The following is a 24494-nucleotide window of genomic DNA, read 5'->3' as shown; positions in this document are numbered from 1 at the left end:
AAATCATAAGAGAAAAACTAAATTTTTACAATTTATTTTTATACTATTGCTAATGTGATTCATTTTAGTTTCAAAAAAGATCTAAAATTTTATATTTGCGGTAAACCTTAACATATACATATGTATATATATTCTAACTTTTTAATTACTTCAAACTACCACGTTTTAAATTTATTCAAATTTTGGATAGAAACGTTTTTATTCAGTAAATAAAGTATTATATGTATTTATTCTTCTTTGTTAATAAAATTTTAAATTAAGTTGCTATTATAAGTTATTCAAAACTATGTAAGCGACAGGGGACGTTAAAGCACGGTTGTAGTATGAGACCAAGTGCAGAGAAGGAACAAAAATGTAACAATTTCTGTATGCGGCTTGCTCGTTAAAAATTCATGAGGATAGAGTTTGAGCGTGTTTAGCCACTAGGTGGCAATGTTGAGATCAAATGAGCAGATAATTAAATCAGCCACGGAGGGACTTCTTTTTTTATGCGATATATTTAAGCAAAAAGTTTCGAGTTTCATGCGCTAATACTTTTTTTAAACAACGGAAATGAACGTAGGGGGTTACGAAGAAATGAACGGTGAGACTGTTGGCGGCTATCAATCGTCGCCAAGCTCAACTAAGAAAAACCAGTCAATTACATTTAAGTGAGATTAAGCATTTACTCCATTTTTTTTAATCAAATTTTTAAATATATGTTAGTCAATTTACCCTAATACTAATGACGATATTTTGCAAGCGTAACATGTTTAAAACTTTTATTTAATTATAAAATTTTAAACTATAAACTGTAATAGTTTTTAAGTTTAAAAAACTAACCGTCTAACAAGTTTAAACAAAAGTTATTAAACTAATTTAACAAAACTGCGTCAAAGTATACAAAAAGTAATCAAGAAATACTTTTTGTAATAATAAACATTTTATTTTATAAGTTTATAACTATAAATACAATAAAAGTAACAGAAAACAAAAAAAATTGTCTATTTAAATTAAAGTAAATATGTTAGTTATAGCATAATTTAATTGAAATATTACTTAAACATAGCATTATAGATATTTATTTTTGAATACAACGTAAAAGTTATAAACCTTTATATTTATATTTTTAGTTTTTAATGTATAAAATAAGTTTTGTTAAGAAAAAAGTTTACATCAAACAATTAAATACCAAAAACTTAGTATAAATAAAAGCTTTAAGACACAAAAGTCTTTCAGAAGTATACTTCATAAATTATATTTTGTAAATTGATGCTTTTTATAATTTATTAAAAAAACACTATTCAAGTTAAATTTAAATTTTAGTTGGCTCTAAAAAACAAGCAATTTTAAAAAAATTATAATAACTATTAGTATAACAGTACGTAATAATTTAAAACTGAAACTTACTTTTTTTTTGTAGTTACAGTTAAAATAAAACGTCTAAGTAAGCTTTTTTTGTGTCAATCGTAAATTTTACTCATTGTTTGTAAAATTTTATATTCGACATTGTTTTTGGATATTTTTGTACATTTTTATTTATTCAAATTAGGAAATAAACAGTTTTTTATTTACAGCACTTTCTTAAATTCAATAATATCTGAAAAGGTATTAAAGACTGTTCATCTCTCGTATAATTTAGTTTTGCAAAAAATTAAAATAAACAAAATGTTTAGTTATTGCGTTATATTTAAATTTTTTAAATTTACAGTTAAACAACAAAGATTAAAAACTTTTATTTAGTATAATAAAAAAAAAACTTTTTTCGTTTGTTTAAAAAAAAAAGCTAAAAAATTGACTTTATAGTTGGTATAGAATGTTGAAAAAGATATAATAAATTTCGTCATTAACTAAAACAGTCTTTCTAAGTCTTTCTGTTTCAAAGTTTTTCAAATAAACATAAATCGAAGCACATAGTTCATAAAACATATATAAATTCACGTGGATCTTTTTATTTAAAATAAGTCTTACTTAGTATAAAATTAGCTGCTCAAAAATCTATATAACTATCTTTTCTATTCGTGTTATAGTTTTAAGACTAATTATTAATTGTTATTTTTCAGAATTAAACAATACTAACTATAAAAAAACCTAAATCCTTATAATTCTTGTAAAATATACAAAAAAATTTCTAATATACAGTTTTAAAGTAAATAAGTAAAATTGAATAGATACATACTTTAAGTTTTTAATTTAAAAAAGACTACTTAAATTATTAAAATAGTGGTTACTGTTTTTTAGTTTAATGTTATGTATGATATTTATTACAAAACTTTTATTTTGCCAAGTAAAGTTAAACTTTTATTGTAACCTAGACTCAAGTATAATACAAGCAGTAATGAGGTAATAACAATTCTGTGTCAACACTAAACAGTCATTAAGTAGCAAACAAGTAATTTTTCCTTTTCTCATTAAATATTCACGAGCGAGAATCTACGTTAAGTTAATCCGCATTATTATCGAACTTGCCTTTACTGATTTTAGAATAAAACCCACAAACAAGCAATTGTCTATCGTCACTTAAAAAAAATATATATTTTAATTAAACTACCCTTGCTTTACTCACTTTAACTTCTAATTTGTTTTTATTTTCATTTTCAAGTCAACCCAAGTTTACGTCAACAAGCGCAGTGAATTAAATACGTTTAAACTAATTTAAACTTTAGATTGATTTAAAAGTATCTATAATCTAGCATGGTTATTTGTATTTGACAATATGAAAGCTTAATTTATGATGATCTAACCACTTAAAAGGTTTTTAAACCTTTCTAAAGTTTTTAAATTTATACCCTTTTGAAAACTACAAAAAAAGTAAAAAACATAACGACTCAAATAAACTAACACTTTGTAAAAAATATTCAAAACCATAAATTCATTAAATGAAACAGTTTTAAAAATGTACGATTTATAAAAAAATAACTTATTTTAGTTATTCAGTTCTCAGTCAGTGTTTTGCTTTTTTAATTGCTTTAGTTAATTTTTTTATAGTTTAGGTTTTAAAAAGATGTTAAGTTTTTTTTACATAAATCTTAGGTTGTTGCAAAAAGTTACGTCTCATTGGAAAATTAGTTGAACAGGTTAAAGTTTATAAAAACATAAACCTTTTTTAAGTATTTCTTTTTATTTTAAAGTTTGTGCTTTATGATATTCAAAAGTGAAAATATCTTTATCTGAATTAACTTTCTTATTGAACTTTACTTTAGTAACGATTTAAGTAAAACAAAAAAAAAGGTATGATTAAAAATAAAACAAAACTTACTATAAGTTTATAGTATAGTTTTTAATAATTTATTTCTTAAAAATAATTATAAACCTTGTTTATAAAATATAATGAATTTGAAAAATAAAATGTATATAAAAATGTTTTCTAAATTTTTAGTTATTGGAAATAAAGTTAAATAGTAGATTATTTTTTTTATAACTAAAAATAGATGTTGTAGTTTTAAGTTAGTTTTATAATTTATAATAGTTTATGAAAAATAGCTGTATTGAAAATATACTTTGGTAAAGAGTGGTATTGAATTTCATATTTCTTACAGGGAAAAGCTTTGTTCAAATAGCTACTCATGGGTACCAAAACGGTATGTTCTAGCTTTAATGAGCTCTTTAGGTTTTTGTATAACTTTTGGAATGAGATGTAACCTTGGTGTGGCTGTAGTAGTTATGGTTAATAATTTTACAAAAGAGACTAACAATGGAACAGAAGTTCTCGAAGTAAGATTTAAACGAACTTGTTAAAACGAGACATTTTTGCTGCATATTAAACTTAAAATATTGAACCTAGCTACTATACGCTGTTAAAAATAAGGATCATGCAATATTATATGAAAAACATTTAAATTTAAAAGCTTTCATATTGAATGTTGAATAATGGCTTATGTTGTGTTCTAAAAGTAACGCATACGCACTTCATTAAAAAGAAATTGGTAAACAATGAAAAAGTTTTTAGAAAGTTTAGTGATGCATAAATAAATATATTGTCTCTGCATTTACACCTCTTTGGCGTTAAAAAAACTTTAAATTAATAATTTAAAAGTTAAAATTTTCGAAAACTTGTTGTTTACTACCTTTAGCATTATGGAATTTCAAAAAGTTTTTGGCTTAATTTTAACAAATGTTAGAAGTTTTTAAAATATAAATGCTTTAATCCTTATAACAGTTAAACATTTACAATTGAAGTATCTTAATAAATAACATATGAAAAAGATAAAACGAGATATAGTAAAAAAAAAGTCGTAATAAACAAACATTTAACATATCTAACAATTTAACAAACTAATAGCATACAAATTTTAATTAAAAAATGTTTTTTATACCTTATAAATGCTGTGTATGTAAATAATTGCCATTTTAATTTTTTTTTTCAAAAAGTTTATTTTTGACTGAAGCTTAAAATACAGTTAACAAGAGTTTTTATATTGTTATGTATTTGTTGATAAATTATCACCTTAAAATACAAGCTAGAATTAAGTAAATAATATTTAGAAAGGAGAAATAAATTGGACAGCCTATGAACAAGGTCTTGTAATGGGCTCTTTTTTTTGGGGTTATATCTTAACCCAAGTTCCTGGGGGTTATCTTGCATCAAGAGTTCAAGCAAACAGGTTATTTTTTCTAGTGGCCATCATAATTATATAAAACATGTTTATAACTTAAAATGAAAATCTCAAACAACCAAAACTAATGCGATTAACTTTCTGAAATGTCTAAAATTTTTATAAAAGCGTTTTCTGTGTAGTGTATGCTGTAATAATTCATAAACATACCTTTACTTAAAAAAATAACTTCTATACTAAAGTGTTTAATAAAAAGTTTATCAAGATGTTTAATAAAAAGTTTATCAAGATGTTTGAAAAAAAGATTATGTTATCAAAAAGTACTTGTAAAAAAATAAACAAGAGTTTTAAAATTTTATTAAATTTATAATTTTATATATACTCAATAAAAAAAAGAAGAAGGTTGCCTAAGTTTGTTTTAGAATTTTGTATTGCTGCATTGATTCAATTTTAACAGTATTTAATAAATAAAGTCGTTTGCGAGTTTATTAACCAAGTTTTTTTAATGTTATTAAAACAAACTGAAAATAAAGTTTGTAACACCTCTTTGGTAAACAGTACATGACTTGTTGTTTAAATTTTAAGATAAATAAAGTTATATTAAAATATACACAATTGTTTAAAATATTTACTTGTTTAAACAGTTTAGGGACGTATTAATTTAGTATGTTTTCAAAAATATATAGCTAACTCGAAAATTAAGTAAAATTAATTTTCCTTCTTTTTTCGATGACAACAAACACTGTTTTAAGAAAAAATTAACACAGTTACCCAATATTTCATATCTATAAGTTAATGAAAGTGCTATATTCGTAAAACCTAATATATATTATTTTTTTTTCTGTATTTGTTTTTTAATCGTGTCAAAAATCAACAAACATTATAATTTTTAAATTTATACGAAAAAGGATCTTTATTTTTAGAGTATTCGGATTTAGTATCGTAACAACATGTGTGTTAAACTTATTTATTCCTTCTGCTGCAAGATCTCAATGGTCAGCTGTCGTAGTGTTAAGAGTTTTACAAGGTCTTGCCGAGGTAATATTTAAAAGCTTATTATTAGATGACTTGTATACAATAAGTTGCATAGCTTATCATTTTTTTAATTTAAGTAAAATAGTCGCTTAAGATTTTAACTTAAAAATTGTGTATTACTTATTTAACAAATAAAGAAATAAAAATAAAATACTCAAAAGGGAATGCTCTACCCTTCTTGTCACGGTATGTGGAGCAAGTGGGCCCCACCGTTAGAAAGAAGTCGTTTGGCTACAATGTCATTTTCAGGTTAAATAAAAATGGTATTAGTTTAAAAGATTTTTTTATACTTTATTCGTTACCACTAAATTTATATACTTTTATGACCTTTTTTAAACTTATATATCTGAAATGTTTTTATACACTAACGATAGAAAGGTAAGTTATAAAGTTAATTGCTACCTATTTATTAAGTAAAGTATTTTAGGCAATACATTTAATGATAAAAATTACTAACTAGTTAAAAAAAAATTGTATATTGTATATGTTTTTGTAAATACAGCTGTAAACAATTAGATAATAATAAAAGTTTTCATTTGTTATAAACAAAAATATTTAAAATAAAAACAAGTTAATAGATGATTAACTAAAAGTAGTTGTTTTCTTTTTGCTATATTATTTAGTTTATTTTATTTTAAGATTTTTTTCAAAGGGAAATTTTATTTTTTAATTTTGTGAAGAAATGTTTCTTCTTTTTAATTCTAAATACTTTTCATATCGATTTTTTATCTATTACGCAAGAATTAAACAGCATGTATGCTTAAAAAATATGTAACTTGCTTAAAAACAGTTAGTATAAATGTCTGTGAGCTTTTATAAAAAATATTAAGTTGTAAAAATTACTATTTTTAGCTGACCAAAAACTTTCTGCATTAAAGCTGAAAGCTAATGAAACTTTTAAAAAGTTAAAAGAATATTTTTAGTAGAGTTTGAAAATTTTTTTAAAATGATAGAAAATTGATCGTGCTTGACATTTTACAACAGATAGTAAATAAACAAAATACTAAATAACCTAGTACGACCTGTATAAAAATCCTATAAGTAAAAAAGTATATAGAACTGTTTAAATAGTAAAAAAAATTGTACAAATATTATTAGATAAAATATCTATGAAATATAATTTTCACACTAATTTATTATCTTCGTGGTAATAATGAGATTAGATTAAATAAAGCTCTGGTTTATTTTTGAACAAAGTTAACAATGATTGCTTTTTATTAAAGGATTTTAATGCCTATTGCAAAAAGAATATAATTGTCAGGTTTTTTTTATAAAAAAAACGAGTTTGAAAACAAAGTCAATAAAAATCGATTATTGGAATTCACATTGTTTTATAAATACTTTAAAACAATTCGTCACGACTTGTCTTTGAAACTAATTATAAACAAATAATTTACGCACACAAAACATTGCAAGGACCAAGTTGTTTAATTTTAACTTGAAGTTTGATTCAATTAATAAAATGTCGAAAAATAACATTTTAATTAGTTTAAAGTTTTTACAAGAATGTTTTTATAATTTTATTCTGATAACAATTTTTTGATCAAAGAGCTCTTTAGTGCTTATAAAACTAAAAGTTTTGAAAATTTTTAACAAACTGTTGAAAAGATAAAAAGTGTAGTTTTTTTTAGTTAATTAAACGCATTATAATTAAGTTCTTATTCAAAATTTGTTTCTCTAGTTTAAAAAGGTACTTAAAGTTACTTATTTGATACTTTTAAAAAATATATATTTTCAAACTACTAATGCTTGTTTACATTTTGGTATTATACTATAACTACAAATTATACCTATAATTTTGTGCAATTTGTAAACCTTACTCTCTACAGGTAGCTACGCAGGTGCAGTTTTAGGAATGCCATTTGGTGGTATTCTTGTTGATTATTGCGGTTGGGACTCAGTATTTTACGTTTTTGGTTTGTTTTAATTAAAATTTTTCTATTCAAAAAAACAATTTTTATCAATATTCTACCAAGCAACTTCAAAATTTATTATCAATTTTGAAGTGTAGTTTTCACTATCTGCTAAGTAATTTTAATACTACTTTGCTGAGAAAAGTTGTGTAGAATTGTATTTAATACAAACTAAATAGTGTTTAAAATAAGAGCTATTTCTGTATTAAATTTTTTCCATACAGGAGTATTTGGAATAATATGGTTTATTTTTTGGTGTTGGACATCCTTCGAATCTCCTGCCACTCATCCGACAATAAGTAAGGAAGAAAAAGATTACATACAATCATCTATCGGAAAAACTGATAATACATTCAATATTAGGGTTAGATTTTAAGTTGAATTTTAAATGGAGGTATAATGGAGTAAATAATATGTTTTAAATAAATAAATTTAGTATAGATTGTTAGATTAAAATTTTATAAAGTTTTCAAATTATTCAAAATAGTGGTCGGGCACACCTTGGAAAGCTTTTTTCACTTCCATGCCAGTATGGGCTATAATTGTAGCGAATTTTTGTCGTAGTTGGACTTTTTACTTGTTGATTATCAATCAACCTACTTTTTTCGCTGAACTTTACATGGATGACATTTCACAGGTTATAACAAGTCACGTATAAAAACTAATTTTATTTTGTAAAACAACTTACTAGTAGTACAGAATTATTTACATAAAATATTTTGTTAATTATTATTTGTATTCATATTAACAAATTCTGAAAGATATTAAACAACATCTTTCGTATAGTTTAGTGTACCTTAATCTATCGAGCCTTTAGTTATGTTGTAAGCAAATCAAAAACTATTTGATAAATAAGCTATTTGATGTAGATAGTTGGTCTCAGATTGATACTATTACCGATGAAAAAAACTTTTCTGAAACAAAATTTTAAAAGCGATTTTAATGAAAAAGTATTTTTTATAAATTATTTGTTTTAAAGTGATACTATTATCGATAAAAAGGGTTACATGACAATTCAAGTTCGGACAACTCAAATTCCGACAATTTAAATTCTTGAAAAATATTTAAAACACTATATCTCAAAAAGTAACATAAAATTAAATAAATTAAAAAAAAGTATATGAAGATCTTATTAAAACCTACACGCCCCTTTTTATTTTTTGCAAAATCTCAAATTTTATAAATTTACTAAAAATTACTATATTTTTTTCTTTATTTAAGCCATGTCTCAAAAATTATTTAATGTTTTGTAAGAAAAAAAAATGGCTTGTAGTTATTAAAAGGACCTACATATGTAATTTTTATATTTGACAAATATGCATTAAATTTTTAGTTGTGGCCCTTTCAATTTTTCTATAAGAATTTGAATTTTCCGAATTTGAATAGTCGTGCACCCGATAAAAAGAATTATTGGTTTGTTTATATATATTTTTTCTTGTTACAAATTGATTGAATCTGTTAAAATAATTTGGTATGCTTCTTCAAACTTTTTGCTGTTTGTTGGAATAGTGTAGTTTAAGTGCAGCTTGATCATTTTTTTTGCTGTAGTCATGTTTTTCCAGTTATGCCTGTGAGAGCATTATCTTTAGGAAAAAGACGTAATTATCTGTTAAACGCAGAGCTCATCATATTTTTTACACTTTGCTGTATAAACTTTAAAGTTTTTAAATTTGTTTATGTGGATTTACCACTTTTTAAATTTATTAAACTTGTTTTTGTGACCATCCGACCTTCTCCTTTCGGTTGCATTATACACATTTTCCATAAAGGTGTGAACTACCTTTAACAGCATTATTTTTATTAGTTATGATCTTATAAGTGGTTAATAATGTAGCAATTCCTTGTGGACGTTTAAATGCCTCTAAGATATTTAGGTTTAACTGTACTTCTATCTTTATTAGTTTTAAGTGTTTGTCTTCCAAACACTAACTTCATCGTCAACTTCTTTATTGTTAGTATTTTTTCATTGTTGGTCCGAACTAAGCTCTCCATTCTGTTTTAATTTCAACTATACCGTCAATCAGAGCTTTACAGAAGCAAGTCTTTAAAATTTATCTTTTAAGTTTTTTATTTCTTCTAGATAGTCACGTTCACATAGTTTGTTCAGTCTGATTGACTCTCCAAACATTTTGAATTGTAAATGGAGCGTATTTTCCAGTTGTAAGTTGACGATTTTCGGCGGTTGGTTTGTTGTAATTTTATATACAAATTCCGCCTTTTTCTGTTTTGCTAATAACGTGGTTGTCATCAAAAACTCCAATTGGTCACCATAACTTTTAGTTTAAATCGGTCTAAAGACTAGTTTTAGATTGTGTTCTGCATACGCACAATTCTCACACCAAATGACAATATCATCAAAGTAGCGTTTGAAGAATGTTGTCGTTTTTATAATAATTGCAATCTGCATTATAACGTCATGCAGTGCAATATTTATAATTTATACTGAATTGTTGTTACATGTTCTAATTTCTTTAAGTTCTGATTAGAAAGAGTTACCGTTTTAAACTAAAACTTTTTAAGAAAGAAAATTGAGATGTCGATCAGAATATTTTTTTTTGTGCAATTTTGGAGAGCATTAAAAATACTAGCTTTAATTAGCTCTCAACATAGGTTAGGGCAGTGCTTCTGAACCTTTTTCTAGTGGTGGAACCCTTTTCCAAAGTTCAACTTTTCCGCGGAACCCCTAATTTTAATTTTATATAAAATGTTTAATTAAATAAATGTTCTTTTTTAAATTTTGGAAAGGCTTCGCGGAACCCCATTTCAGAAGCACTGCGTTCAGGTACAAACCTTTTACTTCTGTAGCATAAAAATAGGTATAGTAAACAATTTAAGTGTTTTTTTTGCGTGTCTGTTTACATGGCTTATCCTATTATATTTATACTATAACCATATATATAATTAACAGTTATAGAAAATTTTAGATAAAAATTTACTTTTTTATCAAAAAGCACATAGATTTTAAATTTTTTAACTTTTTTAGTATTTAGAACAAGTTAATACGCCTGAGTTTATTAAACCAAATTTTCGAAAAAAAAAAATTCTGGGCCGCAGCTTACTTTTAGATTTTACTCTTCATAACAGACCTAAAATATCTAGTGAATGTTTTGAATTTCCTAAGAAATTTACCAAACACTTTTTTTTAATTTCAAACCTCAGAATACCTAACGTAAGTTCCAGAATTTTCTTTTGCTGGTAAAGTTTTTATACTTGCAAGCCACAGTTTACCAACCACTACAGTAAAAAAACAAACATAACCTTTTTTTTGTCCATAATAATTTGATAACCACAATTTAATAACCATAATTTGAGTAAAATGTGATGTTATATATTTTTCTTGTCTTTGTAAAAACTTAAGTATCTAATTTAAAAATAAATTTCATACAGCTAAAACAAAAAAAATAATTATGTGATGTGTAACTCGATGACCAAAAGGTCTTTCTATACATTAGATACTTCGCTGATATTTTTTAACTTGGACATCTTTATCATCTTCGGTAAACTAACAATTGTGATTGTATGCTTAAATGGTACTAACAAGTACACAGTTTTTAGTTTTCATTATTTTTATTTATTGTTAAATAAATTTTTAAGTAAATATGAGTCAATTTAATGACTACAGTTTTAGAAAGACAACGCTTCGATATTTTTGAACAAAATAAAGTTCATTTTAAAAAAGTTTATTCTGTTGAAAAAAGACGGAGCATTGTCTCTTTTTAAAACTGCAGTCAGATAATAAGCTCACTTTCTTTTGTTTATCTAGTTATTTTTCGCTCTTTATTTAAATAAACTGAGCAAAGCGTTTTTTGGTTATTTCAAAGAAAAAGTAAATTGGTAATTTGTAGTTCATTAGTAGTAGCTCGCCAGACAAGTTTTCAAAAAAAAAAAAACTAATAATAAGCTAAGTGCTTGTTTAAGAAAATAAACACAAACTGTGCAATCGCAACAATGACTAAGTTGTGTAAAATTAAATATTTTTTTAAGTTTTCAATCATTAGAAAATCAATTTTATCGTTTATTACTTAATAAACTACAATGTGTAATTTTTTAGCACTTACAACTTGAACTAAAGGTAATATAAAGTTCTAATAATCTACTATTGATTAATTTAATATTTATAACATATGAGCAATATAAACATAGGTATAAACTTTAAAAAAAAGTTATAATACGTATAATTTGACCACGTGGTATAAAAAAAGTTGTAAATATAAAACTCTAAGTATCACAAATGTAGTGCTTAGTAAATACTTAAAAACATAATTAGAGTTACACTAATTTATTCCTAAATTTTTAATAGTTTAATGTTTCAACTCTTCAATAAATAAACAGCTAGATCAGCAATTTAGTATTCTTTTCTAAAAACTGAGTTTTTGGTATTCTGATAGTAGATCATTACTATATTTTGATACTACTATATAAATCTAAAAATTAAATAATTAAACGCAGTTTGAAAGAATTGAAATGTTTGTTTAAAGATTTGATTTTTTAGCATTGAAAACTTTTTCAAAAGACGATTAGTTTAGTAGCGATGAAGACAATTTTTTGCCTAAAGTGGTGCACTGGTTATTAATGTGAACAAACTATTTTGAGAAATTAAAGTACTTTCGAGATGATTTTACATTGTATTACAAAAAAATCTAAAAAGGGATAAACTGATATTTAAAAAAATCATAACTAAACCACAAAAAACGTATTATTTGATAAAATTTATCTTTGGTGATTATCTAGTGCGCACAAAATTTTGTCTTTGACAATCTTCTGTGCACTGCTTTTAAATAGTTCAAAATTTAGGATGTATCAGTGGGAGTAAAAATTAGTTAACTATGTAAATACATTCTTTATTGATCGACAAGAAAAACGCTCAAAATTTTTGGTTCAGAGACCCGGTGTACGAAGGAACCTTTCGGTTAAATAGATTATTTTTACGTAACAACTGCCATATAGAAAATAGTTCATTATTAATATACTTTTAGTGAAAAAAAGTATTTTTGTAAATACGTAACGCATCTATTTTGCTTCAAACTAAGGAAACTACCGAAACACTAAATAATTTTAAATTAAGTAATTATAATATGCTAGCATTTATTTATAATATAAGTTTTTATTTGGCTGTTAAAAAAGCTTATCCCTATACCGAAATTTTTACGTATTATAATATGGTGGTTTTATTAAAAATAGACATAAACACGTACGAATATCATTTTTTATAAAAAGAAATTAATTCTTTAACTATAGCTCTACAAACTTTTAAACCATTAAAACTTAATATGTAATTTATTGAAAACGAAAAAGAAAACTACGCTCACAAATACGGTCAAAGGATCTAATGTATACTAAGACCTCTGAGTCAACAAGCTACTCTACACTTATTAACTTGAATTATTTTGAACTACAAAAAGCTGCTTAGCATTAAAAATCTTAAACTTTAAAGAAAGAAAATATAAAAAAAAATGCATCATTTAACTGAGTAATAACTTTTCATGACAAATGATAGTATTTAAGTAATAGATAAAGTTAAATTTGAACATATAAACTGCAGAAAAATATTTTATTAAATTAACTAATAACTAAAATGCTTTACGGACAATTTAACATGTATTAAAACATTGTAAATTAATTTATATTACTATAAGTAGATATTGTGAATGAGTTCTGCTTTACTGAAATAACTTTAAGTTATTTTTAAATTAGGTCTACGATTAAAGTTCATAACTTTTGGAAATATTTTGACTTAGTTCTAAAAAAATGTTGTAATACAGATATTATTCAAAAAAGGTCATATTATTATGTATTCATATATCCATGTGACTCTTGTTACATACAAAGATTGAAGAGAATGAATAATTTTAATAATATAAAAATAAAGTTGCATGTTAGTACACTATATCATGAACAGTAATGAGATTCTAACAATTTAAAAACATTAATCTGAAATTGTACAACAAAAAAAAAGTATATTGAATTGCCTGAAATTATTAAGCATTATTAATATAAAGTGCTCATTAAAAAATATAAAAAAACTTTTATATCTGATTTTTTTAAGATATCATATCAAAACTTATGTAATGAATTTATGTAATTTATACATAAGAACTATCTTATAGGTGTATAAAAGTAAGTGTCAGTTAGAAAACGTTTAATTCAGAATTTATTACTTAACACTGTGTTACATGCGCTTAGGTAATGATCGCAGTTAACAAACTCTATAATGCATGATGAACAAGGTTGTATGTATATATTATTATTAAATATTGATAAGAAATATTATTAAAAAATAATTAAGTAAAATAGAAGTTTTAAAACTGATAAAAATGATACTTCAAGGCTATTCGTGATCATAAATCCTCCATTTAACTTATAAGACGTAAATATAGTTTATTAAATGACAAATAAGGCGCTCAAAATATATTGTCTTAGGACCTGGTGCACGAAGAACCTTTCGGTTATCGAGTCGTACACCACAACACCAGTCGAACATGTTCGTTCTTACATGACTTCTTTCGCATTAAATATTTGAATAAATATACAAATGGTTTATAAATACTTTTACTTCAGAGCTGTAAATTTAAAATTTAAAAATAGTAAGAAAACATTCAAATTTGCACAATGTCAAATATTATGTTCAATATGCCGTTATTTATTTATAAATATAAATTGAAAAATTAAAAAAAAAATTGCAAATTCGTTGGAATAAGCATTAATAACAACATTTTCACAGTACTTGCTTTATTCAACTGACGCACGTTTTTCTGTGTAAAACAGCTAACACAGTTTTACGGAGTACATAGCACCGGTGGCGACGCGTTGTATTTTTGTTAGGAGTTGCAGAAAGAATTATAAGTGTTTAAAAAAATTCTTAGTTTTATGTACTATAAAACTGATTTAGTAATAAATAAAAAATACCATTACAACAGTTTTCTTCTTAATGATAAGTTTAACACTTTTATAAAAATATAACTAACTATTTTAAGTGGAGTGCTGCTCTAGTGCTACGCTCCTGCATAGAACTATAGTTAAAACTTACTTATTAATGCTGATTAATTTGCCTAAACTTATTCCATTTTACTCCGTGAATTATTAATATATATTGTGGTTACTATTAGTTAATAATATAATAAAACTACTGCTTATTTTTACTTAAGATACCATTGTCTTTATCTTATATTTTCAGAATTTTGTGGAAATTTGTTAATAATAAAAAAATAACGCAGAGAAACGTGCGTCAGTTGAGTAAAGCAAGTACTGAGAAAATTTTTATTTTAATTAGATTTAAATTCTTAAACAATTTGATTTTTACTAAAATGTGATACTAGATAAATATCTTTACAGTGTCCGTAAAATTGTAATAGTTGATGGACAAAGAAATTTCTCAATAAAATATAGTGTTTACTTACCAATAGTAGTTGTTTAAAAAATAGTAATAAATAATGAACTTTACCACACGACCAACAACAACAGACGAAGACGAAACCGGTCGTAGTTGTCTCGGATGCTGTTGTCGATGATAGCGTGGTAAAGTTCATTATTTATTATTGATGGCGCGAAGCATCTCAACTTTGTTGATGATGGCCGAATTAAATATTGGTTAAAAATATTCTAAAAGTTTACTGCTCGTTCTTTTTTATGAAACTTACCTTTTGTCATTATTTTTTATTAACTACTTAGTACTTTTACATAAAGTTTTTTATAAATTTACAACCTAAGTATATTGTTTAACAAACTGTGTTGTAATAACTCACAATTTTCTAATAAAAACATTTTTTTTACTTTACAATAAACAACAAGTGAGTTGTTTTTTAATAACTTTTTAATACTTTTACATAAAGTTTTTTATAAGCTTACAACCTAAGTATATTGTTTAATAAATTGTGTTGTAATAACTCTGAATTTTCTAATAAAATCATTTTTTTTTACAACAAACTTTATAAAACAAAAACCCTTTAAAATTTAAATTAAAAAGTTCACGTTAATAAATTCCTCTCTTAAGTTGCTAACTGCAGTTATACAACTGTACTGAAAAAAATTAAATTTTACTTACTTATTTTTTACTATTAAGAATAAATGGATTTATAGCATTTATAAAAGTTTTGGTGTTTATAGAACTTAAGTATTTATTAACTCTAAAATCTAAAACATTATTGTTTTATGATTAGATTAAAACTTATGAAACAAATATAAACCAGCAACTATCTCAAACTAATTAAAAAAATTGTTGTACTATTCGTGCATCGAAAAAAGAAGTTAATAATTTAAAATAACTAGGCATCTGTTTAATAATAACTTTTAAGAAATAAGTTTTTTACTCTTTTGTTAAACCAAAGAACGTAAAACAACCTTTTGTCATACTTTAAGAGTTATTTAAAGTTTCTACCGACAATCTTAGACATTTTAAGTTTAGACAGTTAATTTTCTAGTTTCTACGAGTAGTAAATAACAAGCTAGTTTTTATGAAATTAAAAACTTTATTAATGTTAAAATAAAAAACATCTTAAGTTGTGAAACTTAAGTTTTGTAGCTACTTTAATAAAAAAATTTTTTTTTGTTAAATAACAAATTTGAAATAAAAAATTCAAAAACTAATCTTAAAGTAAGTAAAAAAAATAAGTTTTATTTGAAATATTCTTGTTCTTATGGTATAAACTGTTTGTAAACAATCTTTCGGTGTTTAACTATAGAAATGGTTTAGTTATCTGTTTCAAGTGTTATAAATATTGCTGAAAGATGAACGTACAAAAGTATTAAAAACTTGACAGATCGGTATAATTTCAGCAGCACCCCATTTAGTTATGACAATAGTTGTACCGATAGGCGGTTGGGTGGCTGATTTTCTGCGAACTCAAAACATCATGACAACAACAAACGTTCGAAAGTTAATGAATTGTGGTGGTACGTTATAAATACTTTGTTAAATTAAGTTTTTTTATTTGTTAGCTTATACAAACAGTTAACAGCTTACGTAACGACCATGAGACGTTTATGGCTAAAATATGCGTATATAGCTAACAACAAAAAGAAACTTTAGCAATAATTTACAAAGTGATTCTGTTTTAATCTGTATATTTTTTCTTTAGTAGAATTCGATCCGTAAATATTAACAAAAAGCAAAATAAATCATTAAAACTTGTATTTAAATTAAGGAAAAACAAAAACTATTGAACTATGAACAATAAAATTGAAAATTATATAAGTTTGTATTTCGGAATTTCAAAAAAACTTACAACAGTATTTTCATCTCATAAATTAGAAATGCAGTTTAAGATCAATATCATAAAAACTTTTAAGTAAAAAGTTATGTTTGCTACCACTGAGGGTGAAACGGTGAGTTAAAATTTACCTAGCATATGGTTCTTTTATTTGTATTTTTTTTAGTGTAAGTATATAAGTCGCACATAAAACATAATCGGTTAAAGAAAAACTTTAAAATTATTAAATAATGTCTTTTGAATTGTTTTCTTTTAAATATATTAAATAAGTTACAATTTTTTTTTTAGGTTTTGGTATGGAAGCGTTATTTTTGTTTATTTTAGCTGGCAGCCACGGATCTACAGCAGCCATTGTGTATTTAATATTTGCAGTTGGCTTCAGCGGATTTGCAATTTCAGGTTTTGTATGAATCTGTTCAACTATTTTATTTATATCTAAGTTTAAGAAGTCATTATAAACAAGATCTATTCAAATTTTCTTTTAGTATTGTGTTCGCTTCTATTGTACTTATGTATTAGTGACAAAAAATATTTGTTAAGCCTTTGTTTAAATATTGATAACCTAAAAACTAAACTCAATGAAAATTATTCGTTAGAAATTTATCAGCTGTTTTTACTGTTTAATTAGTGCGTGTTATTAAAAACAGGTTTCAATGTAAATCATTTAGACATTGCACCAAGGTATGCGAGCATATTAATGGGTCTTTCTAATGGAGCAGGAACTCTGGCAGGAATGATTTGTCCTGTACTTGTTAGCTACCTAACAAAAATCGAGGTTAATTGAATTTAATTCTCAGCTTAGTCACTATTATACAGACTAGATAACTTATGTTAGCTAGTTTGCATGTATCACCTGCATAAATGTATGTTTGTTTTTTTTTTCAAAAATTTTTATTTGAGAAAATACGATCGATCGTTTAATCAAAATAACGGGTTATAAAACCATCTTTAAATAATTCAAAAAAAAAAATTAAGCAAACATAAAAGTTATATAGTGTCTTTATGATTGCTTATTCATAATGTAAACTTATCAGCTAGCTGCAGCTTCAAGTTTCGTTTTACTTAAAATCTCACCTTACGCTTTTTGAAGTTTCTTAGAAGTTGAGACTTAAAAGTTAAATAAATAAGAGCTATCCTAATAGTTAGTTTACAAAATTTACATACATTAAAAAGTATATACAACCTTTACAAAAAACGTATCGAAGATTTATCTTTTTAGAATTTGTTCTGAAACAGGGGTTCACTAAAAAAGTTCGTTAATTAAGAAAAGTTATGAAGTTAGAATAAATATCTCAAATAAAATTAACATAGGAATAAAACAATGTAAAAAATTAAGATAAAAAAAAAACTTCACTAAGAAATGGTTGTATAAAATATTTGTACTAATTCTATATAATTTATTTTTTAATTGAAGGTGATAAAATTTACAGTTTATTTGGTTAAATCTTTACAGAAAGCACTTATTCAAATATGATATTGAGTCAATTGCAGACATAAAAAGTTTATAACATATGAAATGTTAGTTAATATTCATAAAAGTTTTTACCAAATTAATTAAAAAAAAAAGTAAGATTCTATTTAATTAAAAATATATAAAACTTTTAGAATAGACCCTGTAACTTACGAGCTAATAACTAAAAAAGTCTCTAGATACAAGCATAATACTGGAAAACTTTAAAATTATGAAACAATTAAGCAAAACATTTTTTTAGGACACAAAAATAAAAGTTAATGCATTTTACTTTTGATAATAACTCGATTAACGATTTTTTTATTATTTTATCATATAAATTTAACTGTAAAATATTAAAAAGTATATGTTTTTTTTTTATAGGATTCTTTTATGTAGTTTTCCTTTCATAATGATTTACTAGTTAACGTTTAATAACTTTCACTATCCTTTACAATTAATTTCGCTTATATAAAATAAAAACTACATATCTGAGAAAACTTTAAACTAATTTGCGACAAAAACTGCAAAAACCTAGTATCGAATCGAAATAAATCAAGTCTGTTAATAATGTTATGAACATAATAAAATATTTGCAATCATATTATGAAAAAAAAGGAGTTGTGTTTAGAACAGGGTTTTCTAAAGTGGTCGATTTTGTCCCCTTTTGGGCAATTTTAGCAGGTCGAGTTGCAAAAAGTAGTAAAAAGGTACAAGATGGGTGATTTTTAGTTATTGTGCAATTAATACTTATAAACTATGTTTTAAAAATACAAGTCTACATTCAAAAATACTTTTTGAGCATATTTTAATTAAGTAAATAAGTACGTTTTCATAAGGTCAAAAGCGCTTGTTTAGAAAAACCTGGTTAGAACATTTCATAGAAAAACTCATTCTGCTCAAGAAGACTAAACATTTTTTTAACTAAAGAGTTAAATCTCATTTATTAAAAGACTGAGAATAGAGCAAGAACTTCAACAGCTTTAAAATGATTGGCCCTCAGAAGTGTACTTAAAAGTTCTTTACCTTAAAAACATTTCTGAGAGGTTTTCTAAGAAAATTTCTAAAAACATTAACCAGATTTTCCACTCTGTTCGTTTAAAAGCAATTTTGTATACTGATCGACCTCTAAGTGGAATTTACAAAGATAATTCGCCAACCCAAGAAAAAAGTAACATCATCTATAAATTTAGTAACCACTGTGGTAGTGACTACGTTGGATGAACATCTCAAAGGTTTCACGTAGGAATCGATAAGCATGTTCCGAAAATCTTGAAAAGTTGGTTTGATGGTCGTTCGGAGAAACCTAGGAAAAAATACTTCTCGGCGATTGGGCAACATTTGTTGGACAATCATGAGTTCGCCAAAAATTATAAAAAAGAGAACTTTATAGTTTTAGTGAGAGCGGAGAACTCTTTTCAGCCACATATTTTAGAAGCCTTATGCATTCAACTTTTATGGCCCAGTTTATGTAAGCAGAAAAAGTTCGTATACCAAACTAGAATTCTTAAATCCCTATATTAAGTAATTTTAAAGTGATAGGTTTCTCGTAAAATTTTTTAAAAGTGTAGTTTTATTTTCATTTTTTATCGCTGGTTTATTTTAGTTTGATTTTAATATAACAAGTTTTTCTACAAGTACAGCAAAGTTCTTTAATGAAAGTATTTAGTTAATTTTTACACATGATTATTACGTCAATTTATATTTTAAAACTTTAAACTACAGTATAATTTTATTTCAATTTCAATTCAGTCAATTTCAAAACTTAGTAAGATACAATTTTTGACAAGACTTACTTCGAAAGGAAAAAATAAAATAGGTTTTGTTATATTTTTAAAATAAGTTATGCACCGGAAAAAAATTGTTTAAATTATTAATCTGTTATAATTTTTTTTTTTTTTTTTATTAATACACCTTAGTAGGTATACATTTATTTTTCTATTACTGTTACCCCTAACCCTTACCCTCGGTCGGTAATTTTTTTTTCATTTTTCTTTTTTTTGACAGTTTATTTTACATCTAATTTTTTCTAGTTTTTTATTTAATTTTTTTTGTTTTTAATGCTTTTTTTTTACCATCACTGTTACCCCTTACCCTACCCCTCGGTCGGTAACTTTTTAGTTTTTTTTTATAAACTAATATTATTTAAAAAAAATATTTTTCTACTCTCGTGCAAAAATGTCCGTTTGTGCAAAAAAGTCTTCGTGCATATTTGACCCGTTTCCATATGAAACATTTCAAATCTAAATGTGAATTTAAAATCAGGCTCAAATAACAACTTGATAACCTAATTTAACACAGTTGTTAGGACAAAAAAATCTATTATATTTCCATTTAAGCTTGTAAAAGTAAATAATGATTTGGCTATCTAAAGAGTATATAAAAATTTACTGGTGGTTTTAGATGCTTATTGCGTTGACTACCACGAATTTGGTAACTTGAGTTAAAAATGCTTAATTTTTCTGTATTCTAAAGTGCTGTTAAAATTGAAAAATACATATTTTAGGAAAAATCAAAAAAATTATCAAAGTGTAGAAATTGAAATAGCTAATAAATTAATGTTATCGCTTTAATAAAACGCTATAGTACGTATGTAAATTAAGCATTTTCTTAGTCTACAATACTAGTCTAAAATACTTTGACAAGATGACTATATTCCTTTATGACAATAATTTTGTTAAAGTGGCAAACGTTATCTAAAACGATTAGTCAACAAAACTTTAGAAACAAATAACTTTCGTTCATGCATAAAATGTAACGTGAAGTAATAAATTTTGATAAAGTTTATTTACATTATTGAACCATTTTGTTTTAAGTTAAGTTTCTAGTTTCTTTAGCATTGTATAGTTGTTAAGTAAAATAAGTATTACAGCCTTTTGTTTATCCAACTCTTTTTAGTTGTCAAATTAAAAAAAAAACATAACTTATTAGGTATACTTGTTTTGTAAAACTTTTTTTTAAAGACAAAACTAAACTACTTAATCACCTTTATTTTAATTAAAACAAAGATTCATCTCAATCATATCTGCCTGATAAGTCCGAATTAGGACGAAACCAGGTCGCAGAATGTCGCAAAGATTGTTGTTAATGATTGTGTTGTCCAGTTTAGTGCTAAAAAGATAAACCAAAAATATTTTCCTTTAAACAAAGCCGATATAAGACTTTTCAGAAAAAAAAATACATATAAAAATGAACAAAAAAAGTAGCTATAAATAAATGTTGGTAGTATTTTTAATGATACTAAGCATTAATAAATATACTTAAGTACTAAGTAAAACAAAATAGAAAAAAGTGAATAAACAAATAATATTCTAAATAAAGTTTTTAAGGAAGCTTTTAGCAATTTTAGTTACTCTTTTTAAAATTAGTATAGAATATGCGATTGGTTAGACTAAACTTAGACAACTTGTGTAGCAAATTTTATTCATTTTAAACTTTACTTATACTATACTTTTGGTAAATTTGTAAGTAATAAAAGTTAATCTTAAATTTTAAAAATATCATATATCTTTAAATCTGATGACCAACATAAGCAATAGACTGTTGTTAATAAATTATAGAACAAAAACAAAAAATAAGTTAAAAGTACTAAGAAATTAAAAGTTAGTAGAAAAATATTGAAACAAAGTTATATTCAACTAGTTTGGAATTATTTTTGGAATAATGGCTGTAATGAATAAGATCACAGTTGCTTTTAAGTATATATACATAATAAAAACTTTTTAAAAGATAAAAAAATAAGCTTTTAAACAATACAAAAATTATTCAGTAAACAAGCAATTTTTTAAGTGTTGTTAAAAAAAACTTGTAAAAATCTCTATAATGTCTTATTTGGTTTATTTAGTAACATAGCTAGAAAAATTAATTGCATTTAAAAATGAATCATAAAACTAGTGCTAAAAAGTTGTTGCACCAAATGGCGACAGCTTGATAAAAATCATTGTTTGTATTTGAAGTCCTTACAACTTAATTAATAAGCGTATTATTAGCTTCAATTAAGTTATCAACTTGTGTAAAAGTAATCTTGAAACACAAATAATTCTATTTATAAAACTAGTGATGAAAAGTACATTTATCAAATTAATATGAAAATAAAAGAAATAAGATTTATGCAAACAACGTATTTTGTATAAATTAACTTATTTTAAAAACTTGAAGTTTTATACTCTAGATGCTGTTTTAATAACAGAGAAAAAAAGGTTGGCAGGAAGTTTTCATAATTGCCGCATCTGTTCATCTGGCAGGAATAATATTTTACGGAGCTTTTGCATCAGGAGAGCAGCAATCATGGGCTGACCCTCCAGCTGAAGAAATGTGTATTATGTGTGATGAAGAATTTGGAGATGGGGAGTCCCCTCAAACAGTTTCTCCAGCGACGTCTGAAAATAACGTTATAAAAAACCACCGGTTAAACGAAGAAGAGTCCCCTCATTTTAACGGTTTTGATCAAACGCAAGAAGTTTTTGTTAATAAAAATCCAAACGGAGGATACAACCCTTTGTTTGAAGGGAAAAACACTTCGACAACGACGGAAGAAATGACTAGCGGAAGTAGTGGTAAGAATTCACCAAAAGAAACATTTTTTTCATCCTCTTTTATGTCAAAAAATTCAACAAATAAGGTAAATATAGACGATATTAAAGTGCAAGACACCAATTAACAAGAAGACTTTATTTTTAAGTGGAGTTTAAAATGATTTTTATAAGTTTTTGTAAGTGGTCTAGTATTTATTCTAAGTATAACTAACCTTGTGTTTAAAACATTTGAAAGTACTTTATTGTATTTTCTCCAATACTTTTGAGGTTCCAAAATATTATACAGCTCATTTATGCTCTTATAGTACAAATACTCTATTTTGTAAAAATATTTTTTTAATTGCTATCGCACAAGTATGCAATATAACAAACCTGAAAGCGATTAGCTATGCCACAATTATCTGTTAAAGATATTTGTAATGATTTCAATGTTTTTCAGAATAAAGATTCTCAATTATAGCCTCTAGCTTCTAAACAGTGTTTTATTTACTATCGAAAAACTTTACTTAATTACTAACAGAACTTTTTATTATCAAAAACTTATATTCAATTAAATTTATTTCTGATAATACTAACATCACATGGCTGTTTTATATTTCAGCGTTAAAATGTATGTTTGCTTTAAAAAAAAGTTATGATTGTTTGTTTTGAATAAGGTATTTAATATTATACTGTTTGTTAGTCATTAGCTTTAAAACCTATTTGTAACTAACTTAAAGCTTAATTACAAACTATATTGTTTTAATGCACTGTAATAATTACTAGTTATTAATATTTGTTTAAACATGTCATTATTTCTTATTTTATAAATTTGGACCCGTGTATTTTATTTATTTTTTATTGATAATGCAATTATTTATTCTACTTGTTTGTAAACACAATAATACAAAAACGTTAATATTTTTTTGATAAGCAAGTTTTTGATAAAGATTATTACTAAAGGAACTTTTTTCATATACTTCTCATATTTCACTATAAAACTGTGTATAGTAGTCGAAATATTGATTGTAGTTTAATATAACTACGAAACTGTTTAAAGAAAGATTTTTTACATGTACTGTACATTTTTAAAGTAAACTTTATACATTAAATACAAAAAAATTGTCTAATGAGTATTTGGTATTAATTATTAATTAATAAATGAATCTCTAGTATTTCAAGTTTATACATATAAATACTTCTGTATCCATTTTTTTCCTATGATTGGTGAAAAAGATAAATTACAAATGAAGAAAAACTAAAGTTATAAGGAAAACTTTAACCGTTTTATGTTAATTTGTTTAAAACTGAGTATTATATTAGCCTAGAAAAAAAAACTCATAACTAAGACTTTAATTCTTAAACAATCAACAAATATCGATAAAGTTTAAAAGATTTTAAATGTTGATTATGTAACAGTTACATGATACTACTACTAAAAAGATATCTCAGATTAAAAAAACACACAACAATTCAAATAAATAGCTTAAAAAAAAAGTTTTACTTAATTTTAAACTTTCACAAGTTGGAACTTTTAAGGTCGTGTAAACCGTAATAATTCAAAACTCATTTTCTAAAATTCAGTATATAGGTTTTAATCTTTCTAGAATTTAATAATGAAAATATAATTAATTTGTCGTCTTATGCAATTTAAAATTCAATACTTAGTTATACAATGATACTAGCTAAATTCTTTATGTTAGATAAATAAAGGTTTTAAGATAAGGACAAGAGTAAGCTTATCTAGATATTATTACTAGCAAATAGTTTTTTTTATTTAACTATACACATGAAATTAAAAGTTTTTTGAACTTCGAAAAATCCTTTTAGTTTACACCTTT

The 24494-nt window shown here is 24.6% G+C and overlaps 1 protein-coding gene across 1 annotated transcript; it reads left to right on the top strand.

Annotated features, from left to right (window-relative positions):
* The first annotated feature begins 553 nt into the window (after window positions 1-553).
* LOC145828562 (vesicular glutamate transporter 1-like) lies at window positions 554-23118 on the top strand. Its single transcript, XM_082936317.1, has 13 exons — window positions 554-650; window positions 3519-3693; window positions 4465-4583; window positions 5459-5573; window positions 5732-5819; window positions 7400-7486; window positions 7708-7847; window positions 7971-8120; window positions 16240-16372; window positions 16978-17088; window positions 17337-17464; window positions 22329-22695; window positions 23114-23118. Exons 1-13 carry the CDS (start codon window positions 577-579, stop codon window positions 23116-23118), a joined length of 1692 nt encoding a protein of 563 aa, XP_082792443.1. The 5' UTR covers window positions 554-576.
* Window positions 23119-24494: the final 1376 nt, after the last annotated feature.

This window comes from Thalia democratica, chromosome 2 (assembly GCF_965202585.1).
Source record: "Thalia democratica chromosome 2, ktThaDemo2.hap1.1, whole genome shotgun sequence".
In the NCBI taxonomy this organism is placed as follows: domain Eukaryota; kingdom Metazoa; phylum Chordata; class Thaliacea; order Salpida; family Salpidae; genus Thalia; species Thalia democratica.
The sequence above is the reverse complement of the archived record's forward strand: the minus strand, read 5'-3'. Positions and strand labels throughout refer to the sequence as shown.